General features: G+C 40.4%; 1 protein-coding gene across 7 annotated transcripts in view; it reads right to left on the reverse strand.

Moving 5' to 3' along the window:
- Nucleotides 1-4,902: 4,902 nt before the first annotated feature.
- The window catches only part of RAPGEF4 (Rap guanine nucleotide exchange factor 4), a 330,697-nt gene continuing 316,960 nt past the window's right edge, over nt 4,903-18,639 (reverse strand). For all 7 annotated transcript variants that reach the window (XM_027557478.1, XM_027557487.1, XM_027557494.1 and 4 more), the window contains 2 exons: nt 9,147-9,201; nt 4,903-6,281 (listed from right to left, as the gene is read on the reverse strand). In XM_027557478.1, the coding sequence (XP_027413279.1) occupies nt 6,154-6,281; nt 9,147-9,201 (183 nt within the window). In that variant the 3' untranslated portion in view covers nt 4,903-6,153. The remainder of the gene's footprint in view (nt 6,282-9,146; nt 9,202-18,639) is intronic.

Here is an 18,639-nt window from a genome sequence, read left to right on the forward strand (position 1 = left end):
CGCTCCCAGAGCTCACAGAGGCAGAGCCATGCCCACTGTGAGTGTGCTAAGGGGCTGATATGGTGGGGCCCCACCCCTCCCTTGGTATGCAGATCAACAGTGGGGCTTTTATGGCAAACCTGGGCTCCATCCTGTGCACATCCCTGGTTGTGGCTTGGACCACACTCCAGTCCCTTTGGCCCATCTCCGTGCACCCAACCCCAGTCCTCTCCTCGGATCTGCAAGAGGACAGCTATTGTATGGTTCCACTTAGATAAGGTAACTTCCAAATCCATAGAAGGGGGGTACAGTAAGTCCTCTACATACGAACCTTCAAGTTGACACTTTGAAAGGTATGAACATGTCCTGTATGCTAGTTGTACTGTTGTTCAGTCGCTCAGTTGTGTCCCACTCTTTGTGACCCCATGGACTGCAGCACACCAGGCTTCCCTGTCCTTCACTGTCTCCTGGAGTTTGCGCAAACTCATGTCCAATGAGTCGGTGATTCCATCCAACCATCTCATGCTCTGTCCTTTTTCTTCTGCTTTCAATCTTTCCCAGCATCAGGGTCTTTTCCAATGAGTCAGCTCTTTGCACCAGGGGCCAAGGTATTGGAGCTTTAGCTTCAGTATCCGTCCTTGCAGTGAATATTCAGGGTTGACTTCCTATAGGATTGACTGGTTTGATCTTGCTGTCCAAGGGACTGTCAAGAGTCTCTAGCACCACAGTTCAAAGGCATCATTTCTTTGGTGCTCAGTCTTTTTTATTGTCCAGCTCTCACATCTGTACCTGACTACTGGAAAAACCATAGCTTTGACTATATGGACGTTTGTAGGTAAAGTAAGGTCTGTCTTTTTTAATATGCTGTCTAGGTTTGTACTGTTGTACTGTACTACTGTGATTTTCAGCATACTGCACTATAAGAATAAAAATATTCTCTTTGTCTTTTGTCTTTTTTTGGTGTAATTTGTGTGAAAAGTACTATAAACCTATTGCAGTGCAGTACTATATTGTGTTAGCTGGTGCCTAGGCTAACTTTGTTGTACTTACATGAACAAATTGGACTTATGAACGCACTGTTGGACCGAAACTTATTCATGTGTATGGGACTTGCTATTGTAGCTTCTGGGGGCTGGGGGTAGGGGGAAGTGGGGAGTTACATAATAGGGGTTTTCAGTTTAGACTGATGAAAAGTTTTGGAGGTGGATAGTGGTGATGGTTGCACAATGTGAATGTACTTCATGCCACTGCACTGTATACTCAAAAATGGTCAGAATGGTAAGTTTTATAATATCTGTATTTTACCACAACCAAAAATTAAAAAGTAGCCCAGTATGGACCAAGTCAGGAGGAAGAAGGGTATTTGACTCTGTGTGGGTATCTAGGCCCGCCACTACTCTAGTATTTACCATTATGCACAATTCTCTCTGCCTTACGTTTAAGCCTGTATAATAAGTAATTAAGGAATTAGGTACAACGTGTGTCATCCACAGTGAGATATCATAAAGCAATGGCCCTGGCCTGTAAGAGCTGCTATTAGAAATGCAACCCCCTGCCTTGAGCACTTCAGGCTTCCTACTGCTCTGGGATAAAAGACAAAGGTCCTTAAAAAGGCCGTGCAAGGCTCTGCCCGCTCAGAGCCTGTCTCAGGTCTCCAGCACACCTTGTACCTGCTCACCCTTGCTGTCTCTGCTCTTCCACAGTGAGGTTTTCACCTTCTGTTCTTCATGCTGCTGAGGTTGTTTCCTCCTTAGAACATATTCTCTCCTCTCTCTCTGCTGAGTTAGCATTTTCATCCTTCAGCGTTCAGATCAACTGTTCCTCCACAGAAAACATTTCCTCACCTCAGATCAGGTTAAGTCCTGTTACTACATGTTCCAGCAACTCTACATCCTTCCTTGGAAGTGTCTTTATGTTTTCTTGTTTATTTGGTTACTCTTTAGTTTTCATCAGTAGATGATAAGCTCTAGGAGAACAGAGACCCTCTAGTTTTTCCTTACATTGAATCCTGAGATCATTGAGGGCCTGGCACTCACTTATAAGCCCTTCAATCATTACTGGCTAATGAATGAATGAATAGAAAGATAACTAACAATATCGAACTATTAATAAGTTAAAGATTCTTCTCCAGTTTTTAAGTCATTGATGCTATGCTCTGATCATCTAATACCACATTCTTCTCTATGTAAGACAAGTGGAGGAAATGAAGATTATTCCACAGCAAGAAAGGCAGTACATTTTAGATTCAGGTAAAGGAAAACTATTTGAGGTAGGGGTTCATTTTTACAACACTGCATTTTCTGTGCTTATTTTTCAAAAAAATTAGAAGCCCAATGTGAAATCAGAATGACACTTCTTTTAATTTCCCCACACTGGTAGTCATTGATTTGCATTCATATTTCAGAGGAAATGCCATTGAATTCAGGAGAAATTTATTTAACCTGCATGGCATTCAAAAATTGCTGGAAAAGCTTAGTTTCTGTACACTGTGCTAAGCAGGTATGTTAAACACTTAAATGTATAATTTTCTGCAGGCGCTTTTGGTAAAAACATTCTTTCTTCTTTCTCACATCTTCTAGAAAACCTCATTATCCTTCTTGTGACCCTGTAGGCTTCTCATTTTCTCTTGGCTTGTTTGCAAGTTTTAAAGTATTAACTGCATCTCCTGCTTCAGGGAGGGTTGCTTGGCTACTACTCTGTTTTTGCTGGGTGAATTCTTTTACTTCACCATCGCTACCTTGAATAATGGCATTTAATGCATTTTCAAAGAAGCCAGACATAATTAAACATCCCTTATCTTAATTATTAAGTATAGCAATAGTTATTCTCGTTTGGAAGACCAAGGGGAATATAATGGGAGAGTATGTATTAATTTTGAATAATGTGGGATCCAAATTAAAATAAGGTCAAAAGGGGTCAGTCACCATGGAATTGGAAGAAAGGAAGGATGTCATGTAGGATACCAGCTTTTAAGTAAGATAGGAGTAAGGAAGAGTAAACAAGAGCAAAGATGCCCAAGGGATAGGCTATCAGCTTCATTTTGTCAGCTTTTAAAATTATCTAGGAAAGAAAACTATATAATAGTGGGAAAGCATTACACATTATATAAGGGAAACTGCAGCTGATACTAAGGTCTATGAGATGGTATAATGCTGAAGAATAATAACTTCAATAAAATTTATTTGGTGACTTAAAATTCTCTGGTAAATTCTAGGCTTTCAGCTCAACTCTGGATAGAAGGCATAATGTTACATAAAACATCACCCCTGTGCCTGGGGACCTTGAATTATTACATGAATGAACCCAGAAAGGCATTTGGCTGCTGTGGCATTTCTCAAAGAGGCCTTTGACTGTGAATGTGAAAAGGGATTACAGCAGGACTTCTCAGAGCCCTAACTATATTAATGAACACTGGGAATCATTTCTAAGAAGGGGGTATATTATGGTTTCCCAATTTTTTGAAGATGTCATCTTGGTTTTGTGTCTCGTTCTGCAATTGTGTGTGTTTTGGAAGGAACAGTTTGTGAACTTGTGAGATTATAGCCTGAAAATGCTGACATTAAGAAACAGACATGGGTTGGGGAATTAAATTGTCTTGGAAATTTTTTCATCAAGTAGTATACCAATGTGGAGAAGGCAATGGCACCCCACTCCAGGACTCTTGCCTGGAAAATCCCATGGACCGAGGAGCCTGGTGGGTTGCAGTCCATGGGGTCGCTAAGAGTTGGACACGACTGAGCGACTTCACTTTGACTTTTCACTTTCATGCATTGGAGAAGGAAATGGCAACCCACTCCAGTGTTCTTGCCTGGAGAATCCCAGGGACAGGGGAGCCTGGTGGGCTGCTGTCTATGGGGTCGCACAGAGTTGGACACGACTGAAGCGACTTAGCAGCAGCAGCAGCAGTATACCAATTGCTCAAATCACTAAAAAAGTGGTGTAGGACCCATAATAGCTCTAAAATCCAGTGCCTCTTCATAGCAGCAGTATTCCTAACAGCTAAAAAGTGGCAACAACCTAGTTTTCAATTAATCAACAATTAATTGATAAATAAGCAAACAACATGTGACATATCCATATCATGGAATATTATACAGCCATAAAAAGGAATGGAGTCCTGATACCTGCTGCAATGTGGATGAACCCTGAAACATTATACTAAGTGAAACAAACCAGACACAAAAGACTCTGCATTATATGATTCTGTTTATACAAAATGTCTAGAATAGGTAAATTCATAGACACGGCAGACTCCGTAAGTCCCCTATATATGAATCTTTGAGAACTTTCAAAGATGTGAACATGTGTTTCATCAGCATCAGTCGTGAGTGAAATTGCAACTTGCCCTTAGTCTCCTTCTGCTGAGTGTTGTTCAGCTCTACCATCTCCCACCCCCTTGCCCTCCTCCAGTCAGTAACTCTTCTTGCCTGTTCATCTGATGCCAGCCCCTGTATGCTAGTTTTACTGTACTACTACTGTACTTTTCAAGGTGCTGTACTATAAGATTAAAAATGTTGTCTTTATTTTTTGTGCTTGTTTTAGATATTTGTGTGAAAAATAGTATAAACCTATTACAGTACCTATATACCTAATATATGTACAGTACCTATTATATGTACAGTATATGTATAGTACCTATTATAAAGCTATGTAGTTGATTGTTAGTTGGGTAGCTAGGCTAATTTTGTTGGACTTATAAAAAATTAGGCTTATAAATGCACTCTCAGACCAGAACTCATTTGTATATAGAGGGCTGACTGTAGTGGTTTCCAGGGACTGGTGAGAGAGTAAAGTGAGGACCAGCTGCTAGAGGGTATGGGGTTCATTTAAGGGATAAGGAGAATGTTCTTGAATTATATAGTGATGATGTTGAACAACCTTATGAATATACTAAAAACCAATGAACTGTATATTTTAAAAAGGTGACTTTTAGAGTATGTGAATTTTATTTCAATTAAAAAAAATATACAGGACTCCACCATGCCAAGTGGTTATCTCTCCTATATTATAGGAACTGAGAACAATACTTCTTGTCACAATTATATTTAATGAAGATACTAATTGTTATTTACAGAAGATATACATACATACAATTCCTGCACATAATGTAGCCTAATTGTGGAAACAGGAAAAAATGTACTCCAAAATTACATACTAAATAAATAAAAAGTAATTATTTGGCACAATATCTATTATGTAGCAAATAAATAACTCTATACCATTGATTGAATGAACTATTTACAATCTATTTGAAAGTGCAAAACAATTGCTGAAAATTAAGGTATCTGTAATAACATTTAAGTCCAGAAAATATGTGGGTTTTTTAAATCAGTAACAATAATTAGCCAATAGTAAAGGTTTTTTAATGCCCAGGAAAATAATTTTGAAAAATGTTTTGTGCATATTGTGCTCTTCTGAAATGTCATTTTTTTTTTTTTAATCTTAACGCTGGCAATTTTAAGAACCTTAGAGTTCCTCAGTGGAATTCTTATATATGCAATCCTGATTTGTAAATTTTAAAAAGTTATATTGTAAACACAAATATTATTCTGTAAGTCATTCAGAAATTACAGACCAGTCTTCCCTAAAATTACATAAATAGCCAGAATGTTTTATAGTAATGTGGTCAGGTACAATTCCTTCAGAGGTAAGACTATGAAGATGGAAGAATACAGCCTCTAGTTTGGAGTTACATGGATTCCTCAACACCTTCCAAAAACCCCATGCTCAAATCAAGATGTTGATTTAGAAATTATGAAACTATACCACCACTGATGTAGCCAAATAAATACCATTTGTAGCACATCTCATCCTGTAAATACTCCTAGAAAAAATATCAGGAGCTTGATACTTCTCTTGACAATGATATTTCTACCATACTCTTCATGTTGCTCTTATTTTATGTTTCAGCAAAGAAGATGGCACGACTGGAAATAAAATAAGGTGACTATGAACAGGGGATTTCTAAGTTAGAGTGTGCAAGCTGTATGCAAGTCAAAGAATTTCTTCTCTTGTCATGATGCTGGTAAGCTGAATGCAGCCCTGAGATGTCTCAGGATGGGTTTTTGCTTGTTTTATAGAATTCTCTAGTGACAGTATGGTCAGTAGTAGCATAAATGGCATTTTTGAAAGATTGTGAATGGAGGCAAACGTTGTTCTGGGCACTTGAAATGTCTATGGTCGACGAGGCTCTAGTCTGTGTGACATCTGTGATAAAGTTCTCTGGTTGTCGATCACATTTAATTGCCGAACGTAACTCCGGACATCCTGGTGGTTCTTATTAGCTTGAGCTGCATCAGGATCTATCAAAAGAGCAAAGAGTAGGATTGGCATTGCATAATATATGCATATAAGATACAGCTTTATTTTCTCCAGCCTATTACATTTATCATGGATTCCTGGTTTCCATCAAGACCTTTCAACACACTGTATTCATTGAACTGTTTCTACTTGGATGTTCCATCTCCTCCCTCCCACCCTTTTCTTCCCTATTGCCTATTTTGATCATTTTCCTTTGCATCAGATATTGTTTTAAAAACACCAAATAAAAATGAAAGCGTCACCTGACAACCCTGGTTATATATTAAAATTGTTTCCCCTTGCCATCCCCCAGAGTATATCACTGATCTCTACTCCCTTTGACCCAGAGGAGGACTAATGGCAAAAAGACATAGTTCTCATTAGCTTCTAACAAAAGCACTTAACACCTGAGCTGACCTGAAGCAAGCCAGTGCGACTCTTGCCCTTAATACTTGCAGACAACATACAGCATTACTCCGTAGATTGTATGACTGTCCATACTCAGGGAAAAAAAAAAAAAATCTCAGGCTGAAGTCATGACTTCTACTAGACTTTCAATTCTCTGATGCTATTTGTTCTGAAATCCCAGTTACCATTCTAGTTTCATCCCCTCCCCAAAGCATTTGAGCACCAGAGCGATCAGAAGTCAACCAATTTCCCTAAAACCAGGCTGAAAGAAGAATAAAATGCCCAATCAGATGCCTATACAGGGAATAGATGTGAATGAGGAAGGTCATTTGATCTCTGGTGAATGGGAAAGATAGTTCCCTTCAGAAGTGACTATCTGGCTCCTGTATCCTGAGTTGGCGGATCTTCCTATTTTTCTAGAGAAATGAGAAATCTGGATTTCTTCCCTGGGAATTCTTCCATTTTTGAATGATTACATTATTTCGGAATAAAAGGGGAAAAAAGCTCCATTTAGATCCAACATCTCAGCCATGGTCCCTGGGTGGCCTCTGACCCACGGATGCCAGTGTGGGACACCAGGGGCGGCCGAGCCAGCCTGGACTCTGGACCAGCGTCCTTTTTCCCATAGCACGTTGCCTTCTGCCGTCCATCTGTTCTCCTTAGATCCACACACCACTCCCAAAGACAATTAGAATGCCATCTGCATGGGGGGGTGAAGGGGAGTGTTGCAGGTCTGAACACAGAAAAGCAGAGAGAAGATACAAAGGCCCCACTTGCTCTAAGAAGAAACTCATCAGTATAATTATCACATATAAATAATACCACAGTGCTTAATTTCCTTGCTTGTCACTGGCAGTGTACTCTACATGTACAATATACTATAATTACATTGTACATATTCCCACAATGTTTATGAATCTATTCCTATAGCTGTATCTATAGATTGTTGACTTCAGAGCCAAGCAGCTGTTGTTTACTAGCAGTTACTGATAACTTCAACAAATGCAGTGGAGATATATATATATCCCCCCACCATGTCTCTAGGAGATGTAGGAGAATGTAGGATTATACTTCCAAAGGAGCTTATAGAACAAAATATATTCTATCTTGGTTCTTGGACCTCATGGAGAACCTTCTCAAGGCTTTGAACCCTCTTAGACATTTTGTGTTTAATTTCAGGAATTTCCTAGACCCCCCTGAAGGGCGGTGGATTCTAGGTTATGAACCCTTGTTGTAGTCATCACCTATATATTTTCATACTTGTTTGTATAACTGCTTTATGACCATGTATTTATACATATAGTACATTTCTAGATGAAGAGATACGAGACACTTTAATTTTGGCAGAATCCACATAAGAACAAGTGATGATGTGCAAACTGTTCTCGTTTTGGGAGAAAGAGGAGACATAATCACTTGAACAAAATTTTTTCTTAAGGATCTTGCTCCTTAAGACAAGACTATTTTTCCTAGACCCCCCAACCCCCAGGCATTACAAAATAAATGTTTAGCAATTCTGGTATCCTGTGTTAGCAAACCCTTCGTTTGGGCCAGCCCTGTGCTAAGAAGAGCAAAGATGGCTCTGATGAATAGAATGAGAAACTTTAGTCCCTGGGCACTAGGTTTATTGGAGGGGATGGTACTGGTAGCCTCGCAGTCATGTCTATGTCAGACTATCGTGTTAAATTAATGAGCCCAATGGCTTCAAGTGACTCATACAATGAAGCTGGCACAAAACTTTACAGGGGCCACCTTCTCACTCCCAGACCAGCTGGAGGGAGCCAAGGCTCCAAGCTCCACCCAAAGTCCCAGCCCTGAGGAAACAGTAGCACTGGCCCAGCACGATGATCTGGTGCGATGATGCCACTTAACTCCCAACAGTTTAAACTTGCTATTTATTATCAGTGACAGTTTCATATTAAAGCATTTATTATACCAGCTGTTGTACTAAATGTGCAGATTTAAGAAAAGCACCTTAATTCACCTCGAAATACTAGAAATATAATATGAATTCCTGCTAAGGGACCTTTTACAAGTGTGCTTATACACATTCAGGCGGTCTCTCAACACTCCAAGAGACAATAAATATTATCCTTCCCAGTTTATAAACGACGGAATGAGTCATCATGAGTTGATGTAAGTTTCTTAACATGAAGCAGTGAGTCATAAAGAGAGTTGGTTAGAGGCAGGGTTTGTTGGCATTCGTGCCTTAGCTGTCTCTATCCATTCTGAAAAGAGCAAATGAACTTTCTGAGTTCATTCATAAAATAATATTCTTACGGTTATTTTCTAGTTTTACAGCTAGAAAATCTTTAAACACAAGGCCCTTGTCCAATGAGATTCACGATTCAAAGCGTCTCTGACACAATCAAATATTGTCCCGGCTTCCAGAATGTCTCTGTAGCCCATTAAAAAGGACTTAATCACCAAGATCCATATTGTGGCAGCATTTAACTTACTGAAGGGTTGGCTCCTGCAGTATCTCACTGTTCTGGCAGTATTTGCAATCATTCGCTAAAAAAAAGAAAAAAAAGAAAAAAAACTGAAATGCAGGTAAGCTTAGTGTAGAATCCAAAAACAAAAAACAAAAAAACCCCACACCATTATTTACTTTAGTGATACCTGGGACCATGAAAAATAGCAGGTTCTGATCTGTTGATCATCTGGAGGCAACTGGTTGATATATAACCTGTTTAATTACTTGACAGAGGCACCCCCTACCACCCACATACACATACAAGGTATTTGTCAAGTGAGGAATACTACTGGCATATCTTTAGTCTAATTGCTTATTCCTTAGGATGTAAAAAGCAGGCCGTTGTTCCTGAGACTGAACCTTACTCTTCAGGACCAGTTCTTACCATCCTCTCCTGAGGTCACTGTGAATTTGCAAGAGAATTTGTAGCTGTTTGGAGAGGGTTTAGCTTGTCAAGTTCATCACTGTAAACAGTAATGAGATATTCGATGATCTTGACAGAATAGTCATAGATACTCTATCTCCACAGTTTTCTATACACTAAGCATTATTAGCCTTTTCCATCTTCCAGCAAAAGTGTGTATTTTAACATTAACCTTAATTATGTGATTCCCTCCCTCTTCACCTCCTTCATCCTTTCTGATTATAACAGTAACACACGCACATTTTAGAAAAATCACAAAATCTAGAAAATGTTGAGAACTAAGTAAAAAAATCACACAGAATATTGCTTCACAGAGTAACTTCAGCTATATTTTGGTACATTCCCTTCTAATATTTTAAAAATAAATATATATAAGCAGTTTTTAAAAAATGGAAGTCATATATTTTTGTTTTGATTTGAATTGTTTCATATGGCATTATGACTTTTCCATGCCATCTGCACTTTAAAATCTTTTTTAAAAATAACCAGGTATTCAGTCATGTGGATGGATCATAATTTATTTAACCTTTGTTAATTTTGTCATTAAGTAATCTTAATGCCTAAATTTTGGCTACCATAAAAACTTATAAGGAAACCTATTGAACTGCACTCAACTGAGTTAAAAACAAAGAAAGGAGGAAAGAAATGGACAGAAACCTGAGGAAAGACACGAGGCTAAAGCACTGTTTCTGAGCCACTGTTTCTTGCTCCTGCCATTCTGAGGGTAACTGGGACCCTCAGTCTCTGTGTAACATCTCAGGGATACTTTTCTCAAGGTTGTCCCTCAGAGATGGTGGATTAATTCTAATACGAGCAGAAAATTGACAAGGTTCTGGCCAGGAAAAGAGACTTTCTAATCTCTGAGTGGCTATTTAACTCCAGTCCTTACTTTCTTCTCTCACTGAAACCTCGGCTTGCCAAAATTAGAAGATGACTCTGAGAAAACTGACACAGTGTTAAAAAAATAAACTTTTTTGGGAGGGAATTTTTCTCATAGAAGAGTTGAAGTTTTACAAGTACACACAGGTGAACGTTCATAATGCCTCGCTGAATATTACTGCTTTGAGGACTCTGGCAAGCATGAAGGGACATGTGTCTGCAGTGGGTAATTTCTCATACACAAAGAAGTAATCGGAAAAGTTTGAACTTCACTTTCATAAAGGATCCTGAAAACCAGCACATCCGTTGATCAGCACGAGAAATATATTACAAATACCTCCAAGAAAACGTAACATACAATGTATAATTAGCCTCTGATATATGGAGCCCTGAAATAAACAGTAACTACGATAATTTTCCTGCTAATTTACTTTAAGTTGTTTTTTCACTTCTCCAAAGGCTTTGCATCCGAAGGGCACAAGTATATTCCATGTAGAATTATTGTAATTCTTCAGATATTGAATGGAATGTAATTACTAGGAAGCCTGGGAAATGCTGCCAGTATGCCCCTCTGAAGAATAATAAAATAATTAGCAGGGGTCAGAAACCTCTTCCTATACCATTTTGTAGGGAGTAATTGTTCTGCTTTTTAGTTTTGAAAGCTAAAACATTTCATTCTGACTTTGGTTTTAAGACTACTCTTTACAGCTATACTCTGAGGCTTCATAATTTTTAGCTCATTATGTAGTTTAAAATGTGAGAACAATTGTTTAAATCAGTAATTTCCAGCTCTGGAGTTCATTCTCCCTTTCTAAATCTTTGATTAATTTTAACAATGGTTTTAATTTTGACGTATCCCTTTTAATTGTACTCAAAGATAACTTCAGTTTAATTTTGCAATCCAAATCTGGCTTTGCAACGAGGCCCATTCTTTCTCTCTGAGATGGCTGCACAATAATGTTAGAAGATGTAACATTAGCAGTAGCAGAGCCCGGACTCCATTAGCTCTGCTGGTCACTGCAGCTGCAGAATGCTTTCTCAAAGCCAAAGAAGAGTTAACTTGATAACCCTGCCCTCGTCTGTACCCACTGACCCATGGAATGCAATATTTAATATGCTACAGGTGCTTTCCTGGGTTTGCAGGAGAGTTCAGAAGTTCCCTTAACTATCTCCAGGGGCATAATGCCATCAAAGCTTGCCTACAGATACTGGCCCCTCATTGTTTGAATGCATCCAGCAATAAGGAACTCATTACCTCCAAGGTCAACCCCTTGCATTTTTCAACATTTATGACTACTAGACATTTCCGTATCATTTTGAGCCCAAGTGTTTGCCCCTCTGTTTTTCACCCCGCTTATCCTAGCATCCTATCTCTGAGCTCTGAAGCCACAACAAACACGTTTAGTTCTTTTAGGACAGTTCTTCAAATACTTGAAGATACTATCATGGCCCTCTCTTCACCCCCACATCTATTCTGGTTCAGCCTAAATATCCCCATTTTCTTCAACAATTTCTCAGGTCTCTTCTAGACAGCTCTCTAGATTGAAGTCCACAATTTAAAAAAAAGCCACATTGCTGATACTTGAACTTCTAGTGAATTAATTAAACCTCTCAGCCCTCTTCACTGAACTTCCCTCTCTGTAGATGTGCAGGTGGTTTCATGGGCCAATGTGGAGAATTTTGCATTTATCATCACCAAAAGCCATCCAGTTAGTCTTTCTGTTCTTCTGCAGACTTAAGTCTTGTGTGTCATTTTTGACAGCGGGTGACTGTTTATTCATTGCTATTCTCAGTGAAAGTTGGCAAAAACTAAGGTTAAAAGATATAGGCTGTATTATCCAACTGCCACAGCAGGGATGAAGCCAAAAATTATACCCTAGGCTTTGGGGCCCTGCTGGAGCAGGTTGGCCTGCCTGGAGCAGGCCAGGCAACTTTCCTACAATGCCAGCCAGTGGGAAAATACCTGATCACTCCAAAGCAGAGCTTCTCATCTTTTTTTGTTTTTCCCATCCCAGCAAACCCAGGGTTATGACACATTCCTATTAGCAACTGGCTTGTTAAAACAATGATTTGTAATTCAGGGACAAAGTGAGGAGAACATGCTGCTTTAGAAGGCATCTGGATCAGAGCAGGTGGGCAGAGCAAGTCCTTCTCTACACCTGCCCTGACTCTGATACAGCAACCCCCCCCCACCCCAAGCCCCTGCCCTGGGAAGGCCCCACTTAGGGTTCACTCATCAGCCTACGCTGGTGGATGCAAACCAAGAATGCCAGGCTTCCCCTTGGGAATCCACATTCCAAATTTCCCAGGACCACCACTTTCCTTGAGACTAATTCTAAGTACAGGTCTTCAGAACTTATTTGCAAGAATTATGTTTATACAGTTCCTCACCTACAGGGATGAGACAAGGACCCAACTGAAAGCTGATGAATCTCCCTCAGGATGTCAACTCACACGGGGAAGCTCAGGAAGGAAAAATGAGGTAGCAAGCCAAGGTTTCTGTAACTACCCTCAGGTTTTTGTTTTTTTTTTTCTCCTCAGTGTTTATTTTGAAGTAATTTCAAATTTTAAGAAAATTTGCAAGAGTAGTCCAAAGAACTCACATATAACCTGGTAATGTGTCTTAACAAGACCAACCCTTTTAAGGGCACCTCCCAGGCTTTGGGCCTGTCCTATTGGGCAGGTCAGTGGGACAGCTGACCAATGTGAGAGTCTGGTCTGGATAAAGGTGTAGACAGTGCATACCCAGTGACCCTGTGTCAGGTATTTATTGATTGTATTAAATATGTTATTTATATACATTATATATATAAAATATAGTAACATTAGTAGTATTTCTGTATCAAGCTGTAAACAGAGCGACCCAGAGGCAGATGTCCTTCCTAGGGTCTGAGTTGCAGAGTGACCAGCACAAAGATGCCATCTAGCAAGGGAGTGACCAGCTGTGGGCAGTCACGCCTGGCCCATGTGAGAGGCTCTGAGGCTGTGGTCCCCAGTGCGTGCGCGCGCACACACACACACACACACACACACAAAGTCGTTCAGTCGTGTCCGACTCTTTGCGACCCCATGGATTGTAGCCCACCAGGCTTCTCAGTCCATGGGATTTTCCAGGCATGAATACTGGAGTGGGTTGCCGTTTCCTTCCCCAGTGCAGATCTCCCTCAAACTACTGCTGCTGCTAAGTCACTTCAGTTGTGTCCAACTCTATGCTACCCCAGAGATGGCAGCCCACCAGGCTCCCCCGTCCCTGGGATTCTCCAGGCAAGAACACTGGAGTGGGTTGCCTGCCATTGCCTTCTCCAATGCATGAAAGTGAGAAGTGAAAGTGAAGTCGCTCAGTCGTGTCTGACTCTTAGTGACCCCATGGACTGCAGCCTACCAGGATCCTCTGCCCATGGGATTTTCCAGGCAAGAGTACTGGAGTGGGATGCCATCACCTTCTCCGACTAGGAGGCAAGTAATTCCTTCCCCTTGAATCCAAGGGGGTGTCAGAGAGGGCTCTTCTCAGATGGGTCCTTGGGGTCTGGGCTTCCCTGTTTACCTTCTGTGGCACCCTCCCCTCAGGGATGGGCTGGCCACCTTACACCATCACTCCTATCCAGATGGCCAACAGCCCACCAGCTCTCCCCAGCCATCTTGCTCTTCTGGCCAGCTCTGTACTGACTCCTGTGCCGGGTCTGAGCTCTCCCTGCACTCTCCTGTCCCTGGAGGGGAGCAGACTCCTTTGTCTGCTTTTCAGGTTCAGGCCAGCAGGCCCTCCGGGCGGTAGCACCCGGCACTGTTCCTCTCCTGACCTCCTCCCCTTCATAGCAGTTGTGGAAACAGCCTTCCTCCCTCAGGCCAAGCTCCCTCCCTGCTCCCTTAAGTAGGCACTCCTGCCCTCAACAGTTTATGTCTTTCCTTCTATTGCCCCTTGAGACTTTTGGCCTCCTTGTTCTTCAAGGTCGGCCAGACTGCTCTCTCCTTTCTTCTTTCTGCCCCTTCTGACTTGACTCTGCCCCCATCCTGTCAGATACAGGACCTCAGTCAATTATTCCCAGCTTACCATGTGTAAAACCACATTCACACCATTCTGATTATTTCACTCAGATCCTCATATACTGGGACAATAATTTTTTTCCACATATATATGTAGAAGTATATCTGCCTCTCACCTGCCAAGATTGTGCCCATGACAGCAACCAAGTGGAAATAAATGCATGGTGAGGACCAGAGATAAAAGATAAAATGGCCCAGGAGCTGAGCCAGTCTTCACTATATGTTTCCCTGAGGAAGAATCCTGGCTCCTGTCTCATCCTACAGATCTTTAATATCTAAGAGGTGAGTGGCATACAGATACAAGCATGTAATAAGCATGATGCTCATGGTATACTGTACATACGATGGCCATGGCCATGGCAGCGCAGGTGTCTCTGTGGGCTCTTGCAGAGTATTGTGCATCTCTGTGTGCAGGGAAGGGCACTCAAGGACCGACAGAGCACCACAGGGAGGAGGGTGGACAGAATAGTGTCCACTGAGGTAACGTATTGGTAATAGAAGATGCTTGGGACATTCTGCTTAATCAGGTTTTCTAATAAGACAGAAAAATGCATTTGGGTTAAATCGTTACATAAATTCCTTTATAAATGCTTTAGTGTGTTGTCCTATCTTGCTAAATCTAACACTGGAATAGGATTATTCTTTTATGCAACAAATATTTCTTTCATACTTATGACATGCCAGACACCTTTCTTAGTGCTAGAGAAATATCAGTGAACGGAATAGATCAGATACCTGGTCTAGGACATTTACATTCTAGTGGAGAAGATAAGCAATGAAGAGACAATAAAAAAGATCATTTTAAAACGTGAGGCCAGTTGTTGAAGCAAGGTTATCTGTTGAGAATCAGCTGGCTGGCGAGGTGTGGAGCGTAGAAGAACATTTGAAGAGTGGTCAGGGAGGCCTGCTTGGAGGGAGGGATGCATGAACTGAGACCTGAATGATGTGAAAGTCAGGCTGGTGAAGGCTGGAGGAAGACAGTTTCAGGCAAAGGTAACAGCTAGTGCAGAAGCCCTGAGGCAGAAAGGAAGGAAAGCAGGTTGGTCTCACTAACTTGGACTGAGTACAGAGAAGATGAAGTGTGAGATGAGGCTGAATGGGTGCTCAGAGTAACAAGTCTGGATTTGATTATATTATATTGTATTTAACATGGTTTTATTTTTCTCTGATATAAGAAGTTACTACCTCCTTTGCATTTTGCTTTTTCACACCTTTTTAAAAATAGAGGTATAGTTGATTTACAGTATTAGTTTTAGGTGTACACAAAATGATTCAGTTATGCATATACATGTATAAGTCTATATTTTTTCTTTTCCATTATAGTCTGTTACCAAGATATTGAATATAGTTCCCTGTGCTATACAGTCTTTGTTGTTTATCTATTTTCTGTATATTAGTGTGCATCTGTTAATCCCAAACTCCCAGTGTATCCCCTCAACCCTGGTTCCCCATTGGTAGCCATGTTTGTTTGCTATGTCTTTGAGTCTGTCTCTGTTTTGTAAATAAGTTCATTTGTATCACTTTTAGATTCCACATGTAAGTGATATCATATGATATTTGTCTTTATCTGACTGACTTCATGTAGTATGATCTCTAGGTGCATCTGTGTTGCTGCAAATGGTATTCTTTTTTTAAGCCTGAGTAGTAGTCTGTTTTATGCCTGAGTAGGAGGAACCTGGTAGGCTGCAGTTCATGGGGTCGCTAAGAGTCAGACACGACTGAGCGACTTCACTTTCACTTTTCACTTTCATGCATTGGAGAAGGAAATGGCAACCCACTCCACTGTTCTTGCCTGAAGAATCCCAGGGACGGGGGAGCCTGGTGGGCTGCCATCTCTGGGGTCACACAGAGTCGGACACGACTGAAGTGACTTAGCAGTAGCAGCAGCAGTAGTCTGTTAACACACACACACATATATATCACATCTGTTTTCTCCATTCATCTGTCAATGGACATTTAGGTTGTCTCCATGTCTTGGCTATTGTAAATAGTGTTGCCATGAACTTTGGGGTGTGTGTTATCTTTTCTAATTAGAGCTTTCATCTTTTCTGGATATATGCCCAGAAGTGGGATTGCTAGACCATATGGTGAAGTGAAGTGAAGTCGCTCAGTTGTGTCCAACTCTTTGTGACCCCATGGACTGTAGCCCACCAGGCTTCTCCGTCCATGGGATTCTCCAGGCAAGAATACTGGAGTGGGTTACCATTTCCTTCTCGACCCAGGGATCGAACCCTGGTCTCCTGCATTGGAGGCAGACGCTTTAACCTCTGAGCCACCAGGGAAGATCATATGGTAGTTCTATTTTTAGTTTTTAAGGAACCTCTATACTGTTTTCCATAGTGACTGTACCAATTTACATTCCCATCAACAGTGTGTAAGGGTTCCCTTTCCTCCATACCCTCTCTAGCATTTGTTATTTGTAGATCTTGGGATGATGACCATTCTGATTGGTATGAGGTGGTACCTCATTGTAGCTTTGATTTGCATTTCTCAAATAATTAGTGATGCTAAACATCTTTTCATGTGTCTGTCGGCCATCTGTATGTCTTCTTTGGAGAAATGTCTATTTAGGTCTTTTGCCCATTTTTTTAATCAGGTTGGTTGGTTGTTTTTGAGTTGTTGGAGCGGTTTGAATATTTTGGAAATTAAGCCCTTGTTAGTTGCATCATTTGCAAGTATTTTCTATTCCTTAGGTTTCATTTTGTTTATAGTTTCTTTTGCTATGCAAAAGCTTGTAAGTTTGATTATGTCTTATTTATTTTAGCTTTTTCTATTGCCTTGGGAGGCTGACCTAAGAAAATATTGCTACAATTTATGTCAGAGAATGCTTTCCCTCTGTTCTCTTCTAGGAATTTTATGGTGTCATATCTTATATTTAAGTCTTTAAGCCATTCTGAATTTGTTTTTGTGTATAGTGTGAGGGATTGTTCGAAGTTCATTGACTTATATGTGGATGCCCAGACTTTCCAATACATCTTGCTGAAGAAACTGTCTTTTCTCCATTCTGACATCTCTTTTATTACTGTTTTGAACTAGTTTTACATCTTTTATTGATTTTTATGTGTTATGTTTTATTTTCAACTGCATATAATCTAAAAGCCAAGGACTTTCTTTATATTTCCTAGCAAAATTTTTTGCTTAGACACTCAACACATATTTAATTGCTTTGAAACATACCCTTTGGAAAATCTACATTTAGCCCAGATCATGTATTCTGTATAAAGAAGTAAACTTTCAAAGTCCTTTGAAAGATTTCTATTGTGTTGAAAAGGTCTGGGAAATGGGTAGATTTGAACACTTATAGAGTTTTACGTGGAGATTCTTTTTTCCATAGCTTGATATAAGTCCAGTGCTCTCACCATGAATCTTGTAATAATGTTATTGATGATAGAAAATTGTTGCTAATAATGTAATGGCATGATTAGCAATACCCAAATATAATGATTCAAAACATTTTTCTTCCTTTATAAATTGGCTTCTGTTAATGTTTCCAGAAGAACAGAGGTTTTCCTCAGGCTTCTCATTCCAAATAAAATGACTATCTTAAAATAATATTAATAAATAAATTCACCTAGATATGGGTATGTCTGAAATAGAACCAACCTCCTAATACAGCAGCAACTGTGGCTATCAGCATGCTTCGTGCAGCCTGGGGTAGTGGCAGCCGGCCAGCATATTATCCTCTGATCCATTGCTAGTCTACCTCCTAAATGTTATAAATATTCATGTATGCCATAGAAAGCTACAAAGGGCTTTATTCAAACATTTTTTTGAATACTCCTTTATGTTTCCCCCAAATGAAAGAATGTCTGTTTTTTTTTTTTTTTTTTGCATAGGATCAGAGTGTGAATTCTCTTTTGTTCATACTCATAAATCCTGAAAACCAATATGCAACAAATTCTCTAATCCTCATTTCATACCCCAAGGGTGAAGAGGTTCAAAATAAAAATACTTAGGATTGGCACAGCAGCTCACTGTGACTGTGCAATGCTGCCACCAAAAAAAGCATCTGTGTCCCCAGCTACCCAGGTGACTTCTGCCCCGGGCAGGGACTCCCTCAAGGGATACAGCCTACCAGCCCCGTGAAGGCTGCCAGCTTTGCTCACCACCGTGGCCTCGCTGATGAATGAGG

This window comes from Bos indicus x Bos taurus, chromosome 2 (assembly GCF_003369695.1).
Source record: "Bos indicus x Bos taurus breed Angus x Brahman F1 hybrid chromosome 2, Bos_hybrid_MaternalHap_v2.0, whole genome shotgun sequence".
Classification (NCBI taxonomy): Eukaryota; Metazoa; Chordata; class Mammalia; order Artiodactyla; family Bovidae; genus Bos; species Bos indicus x Bos taurus.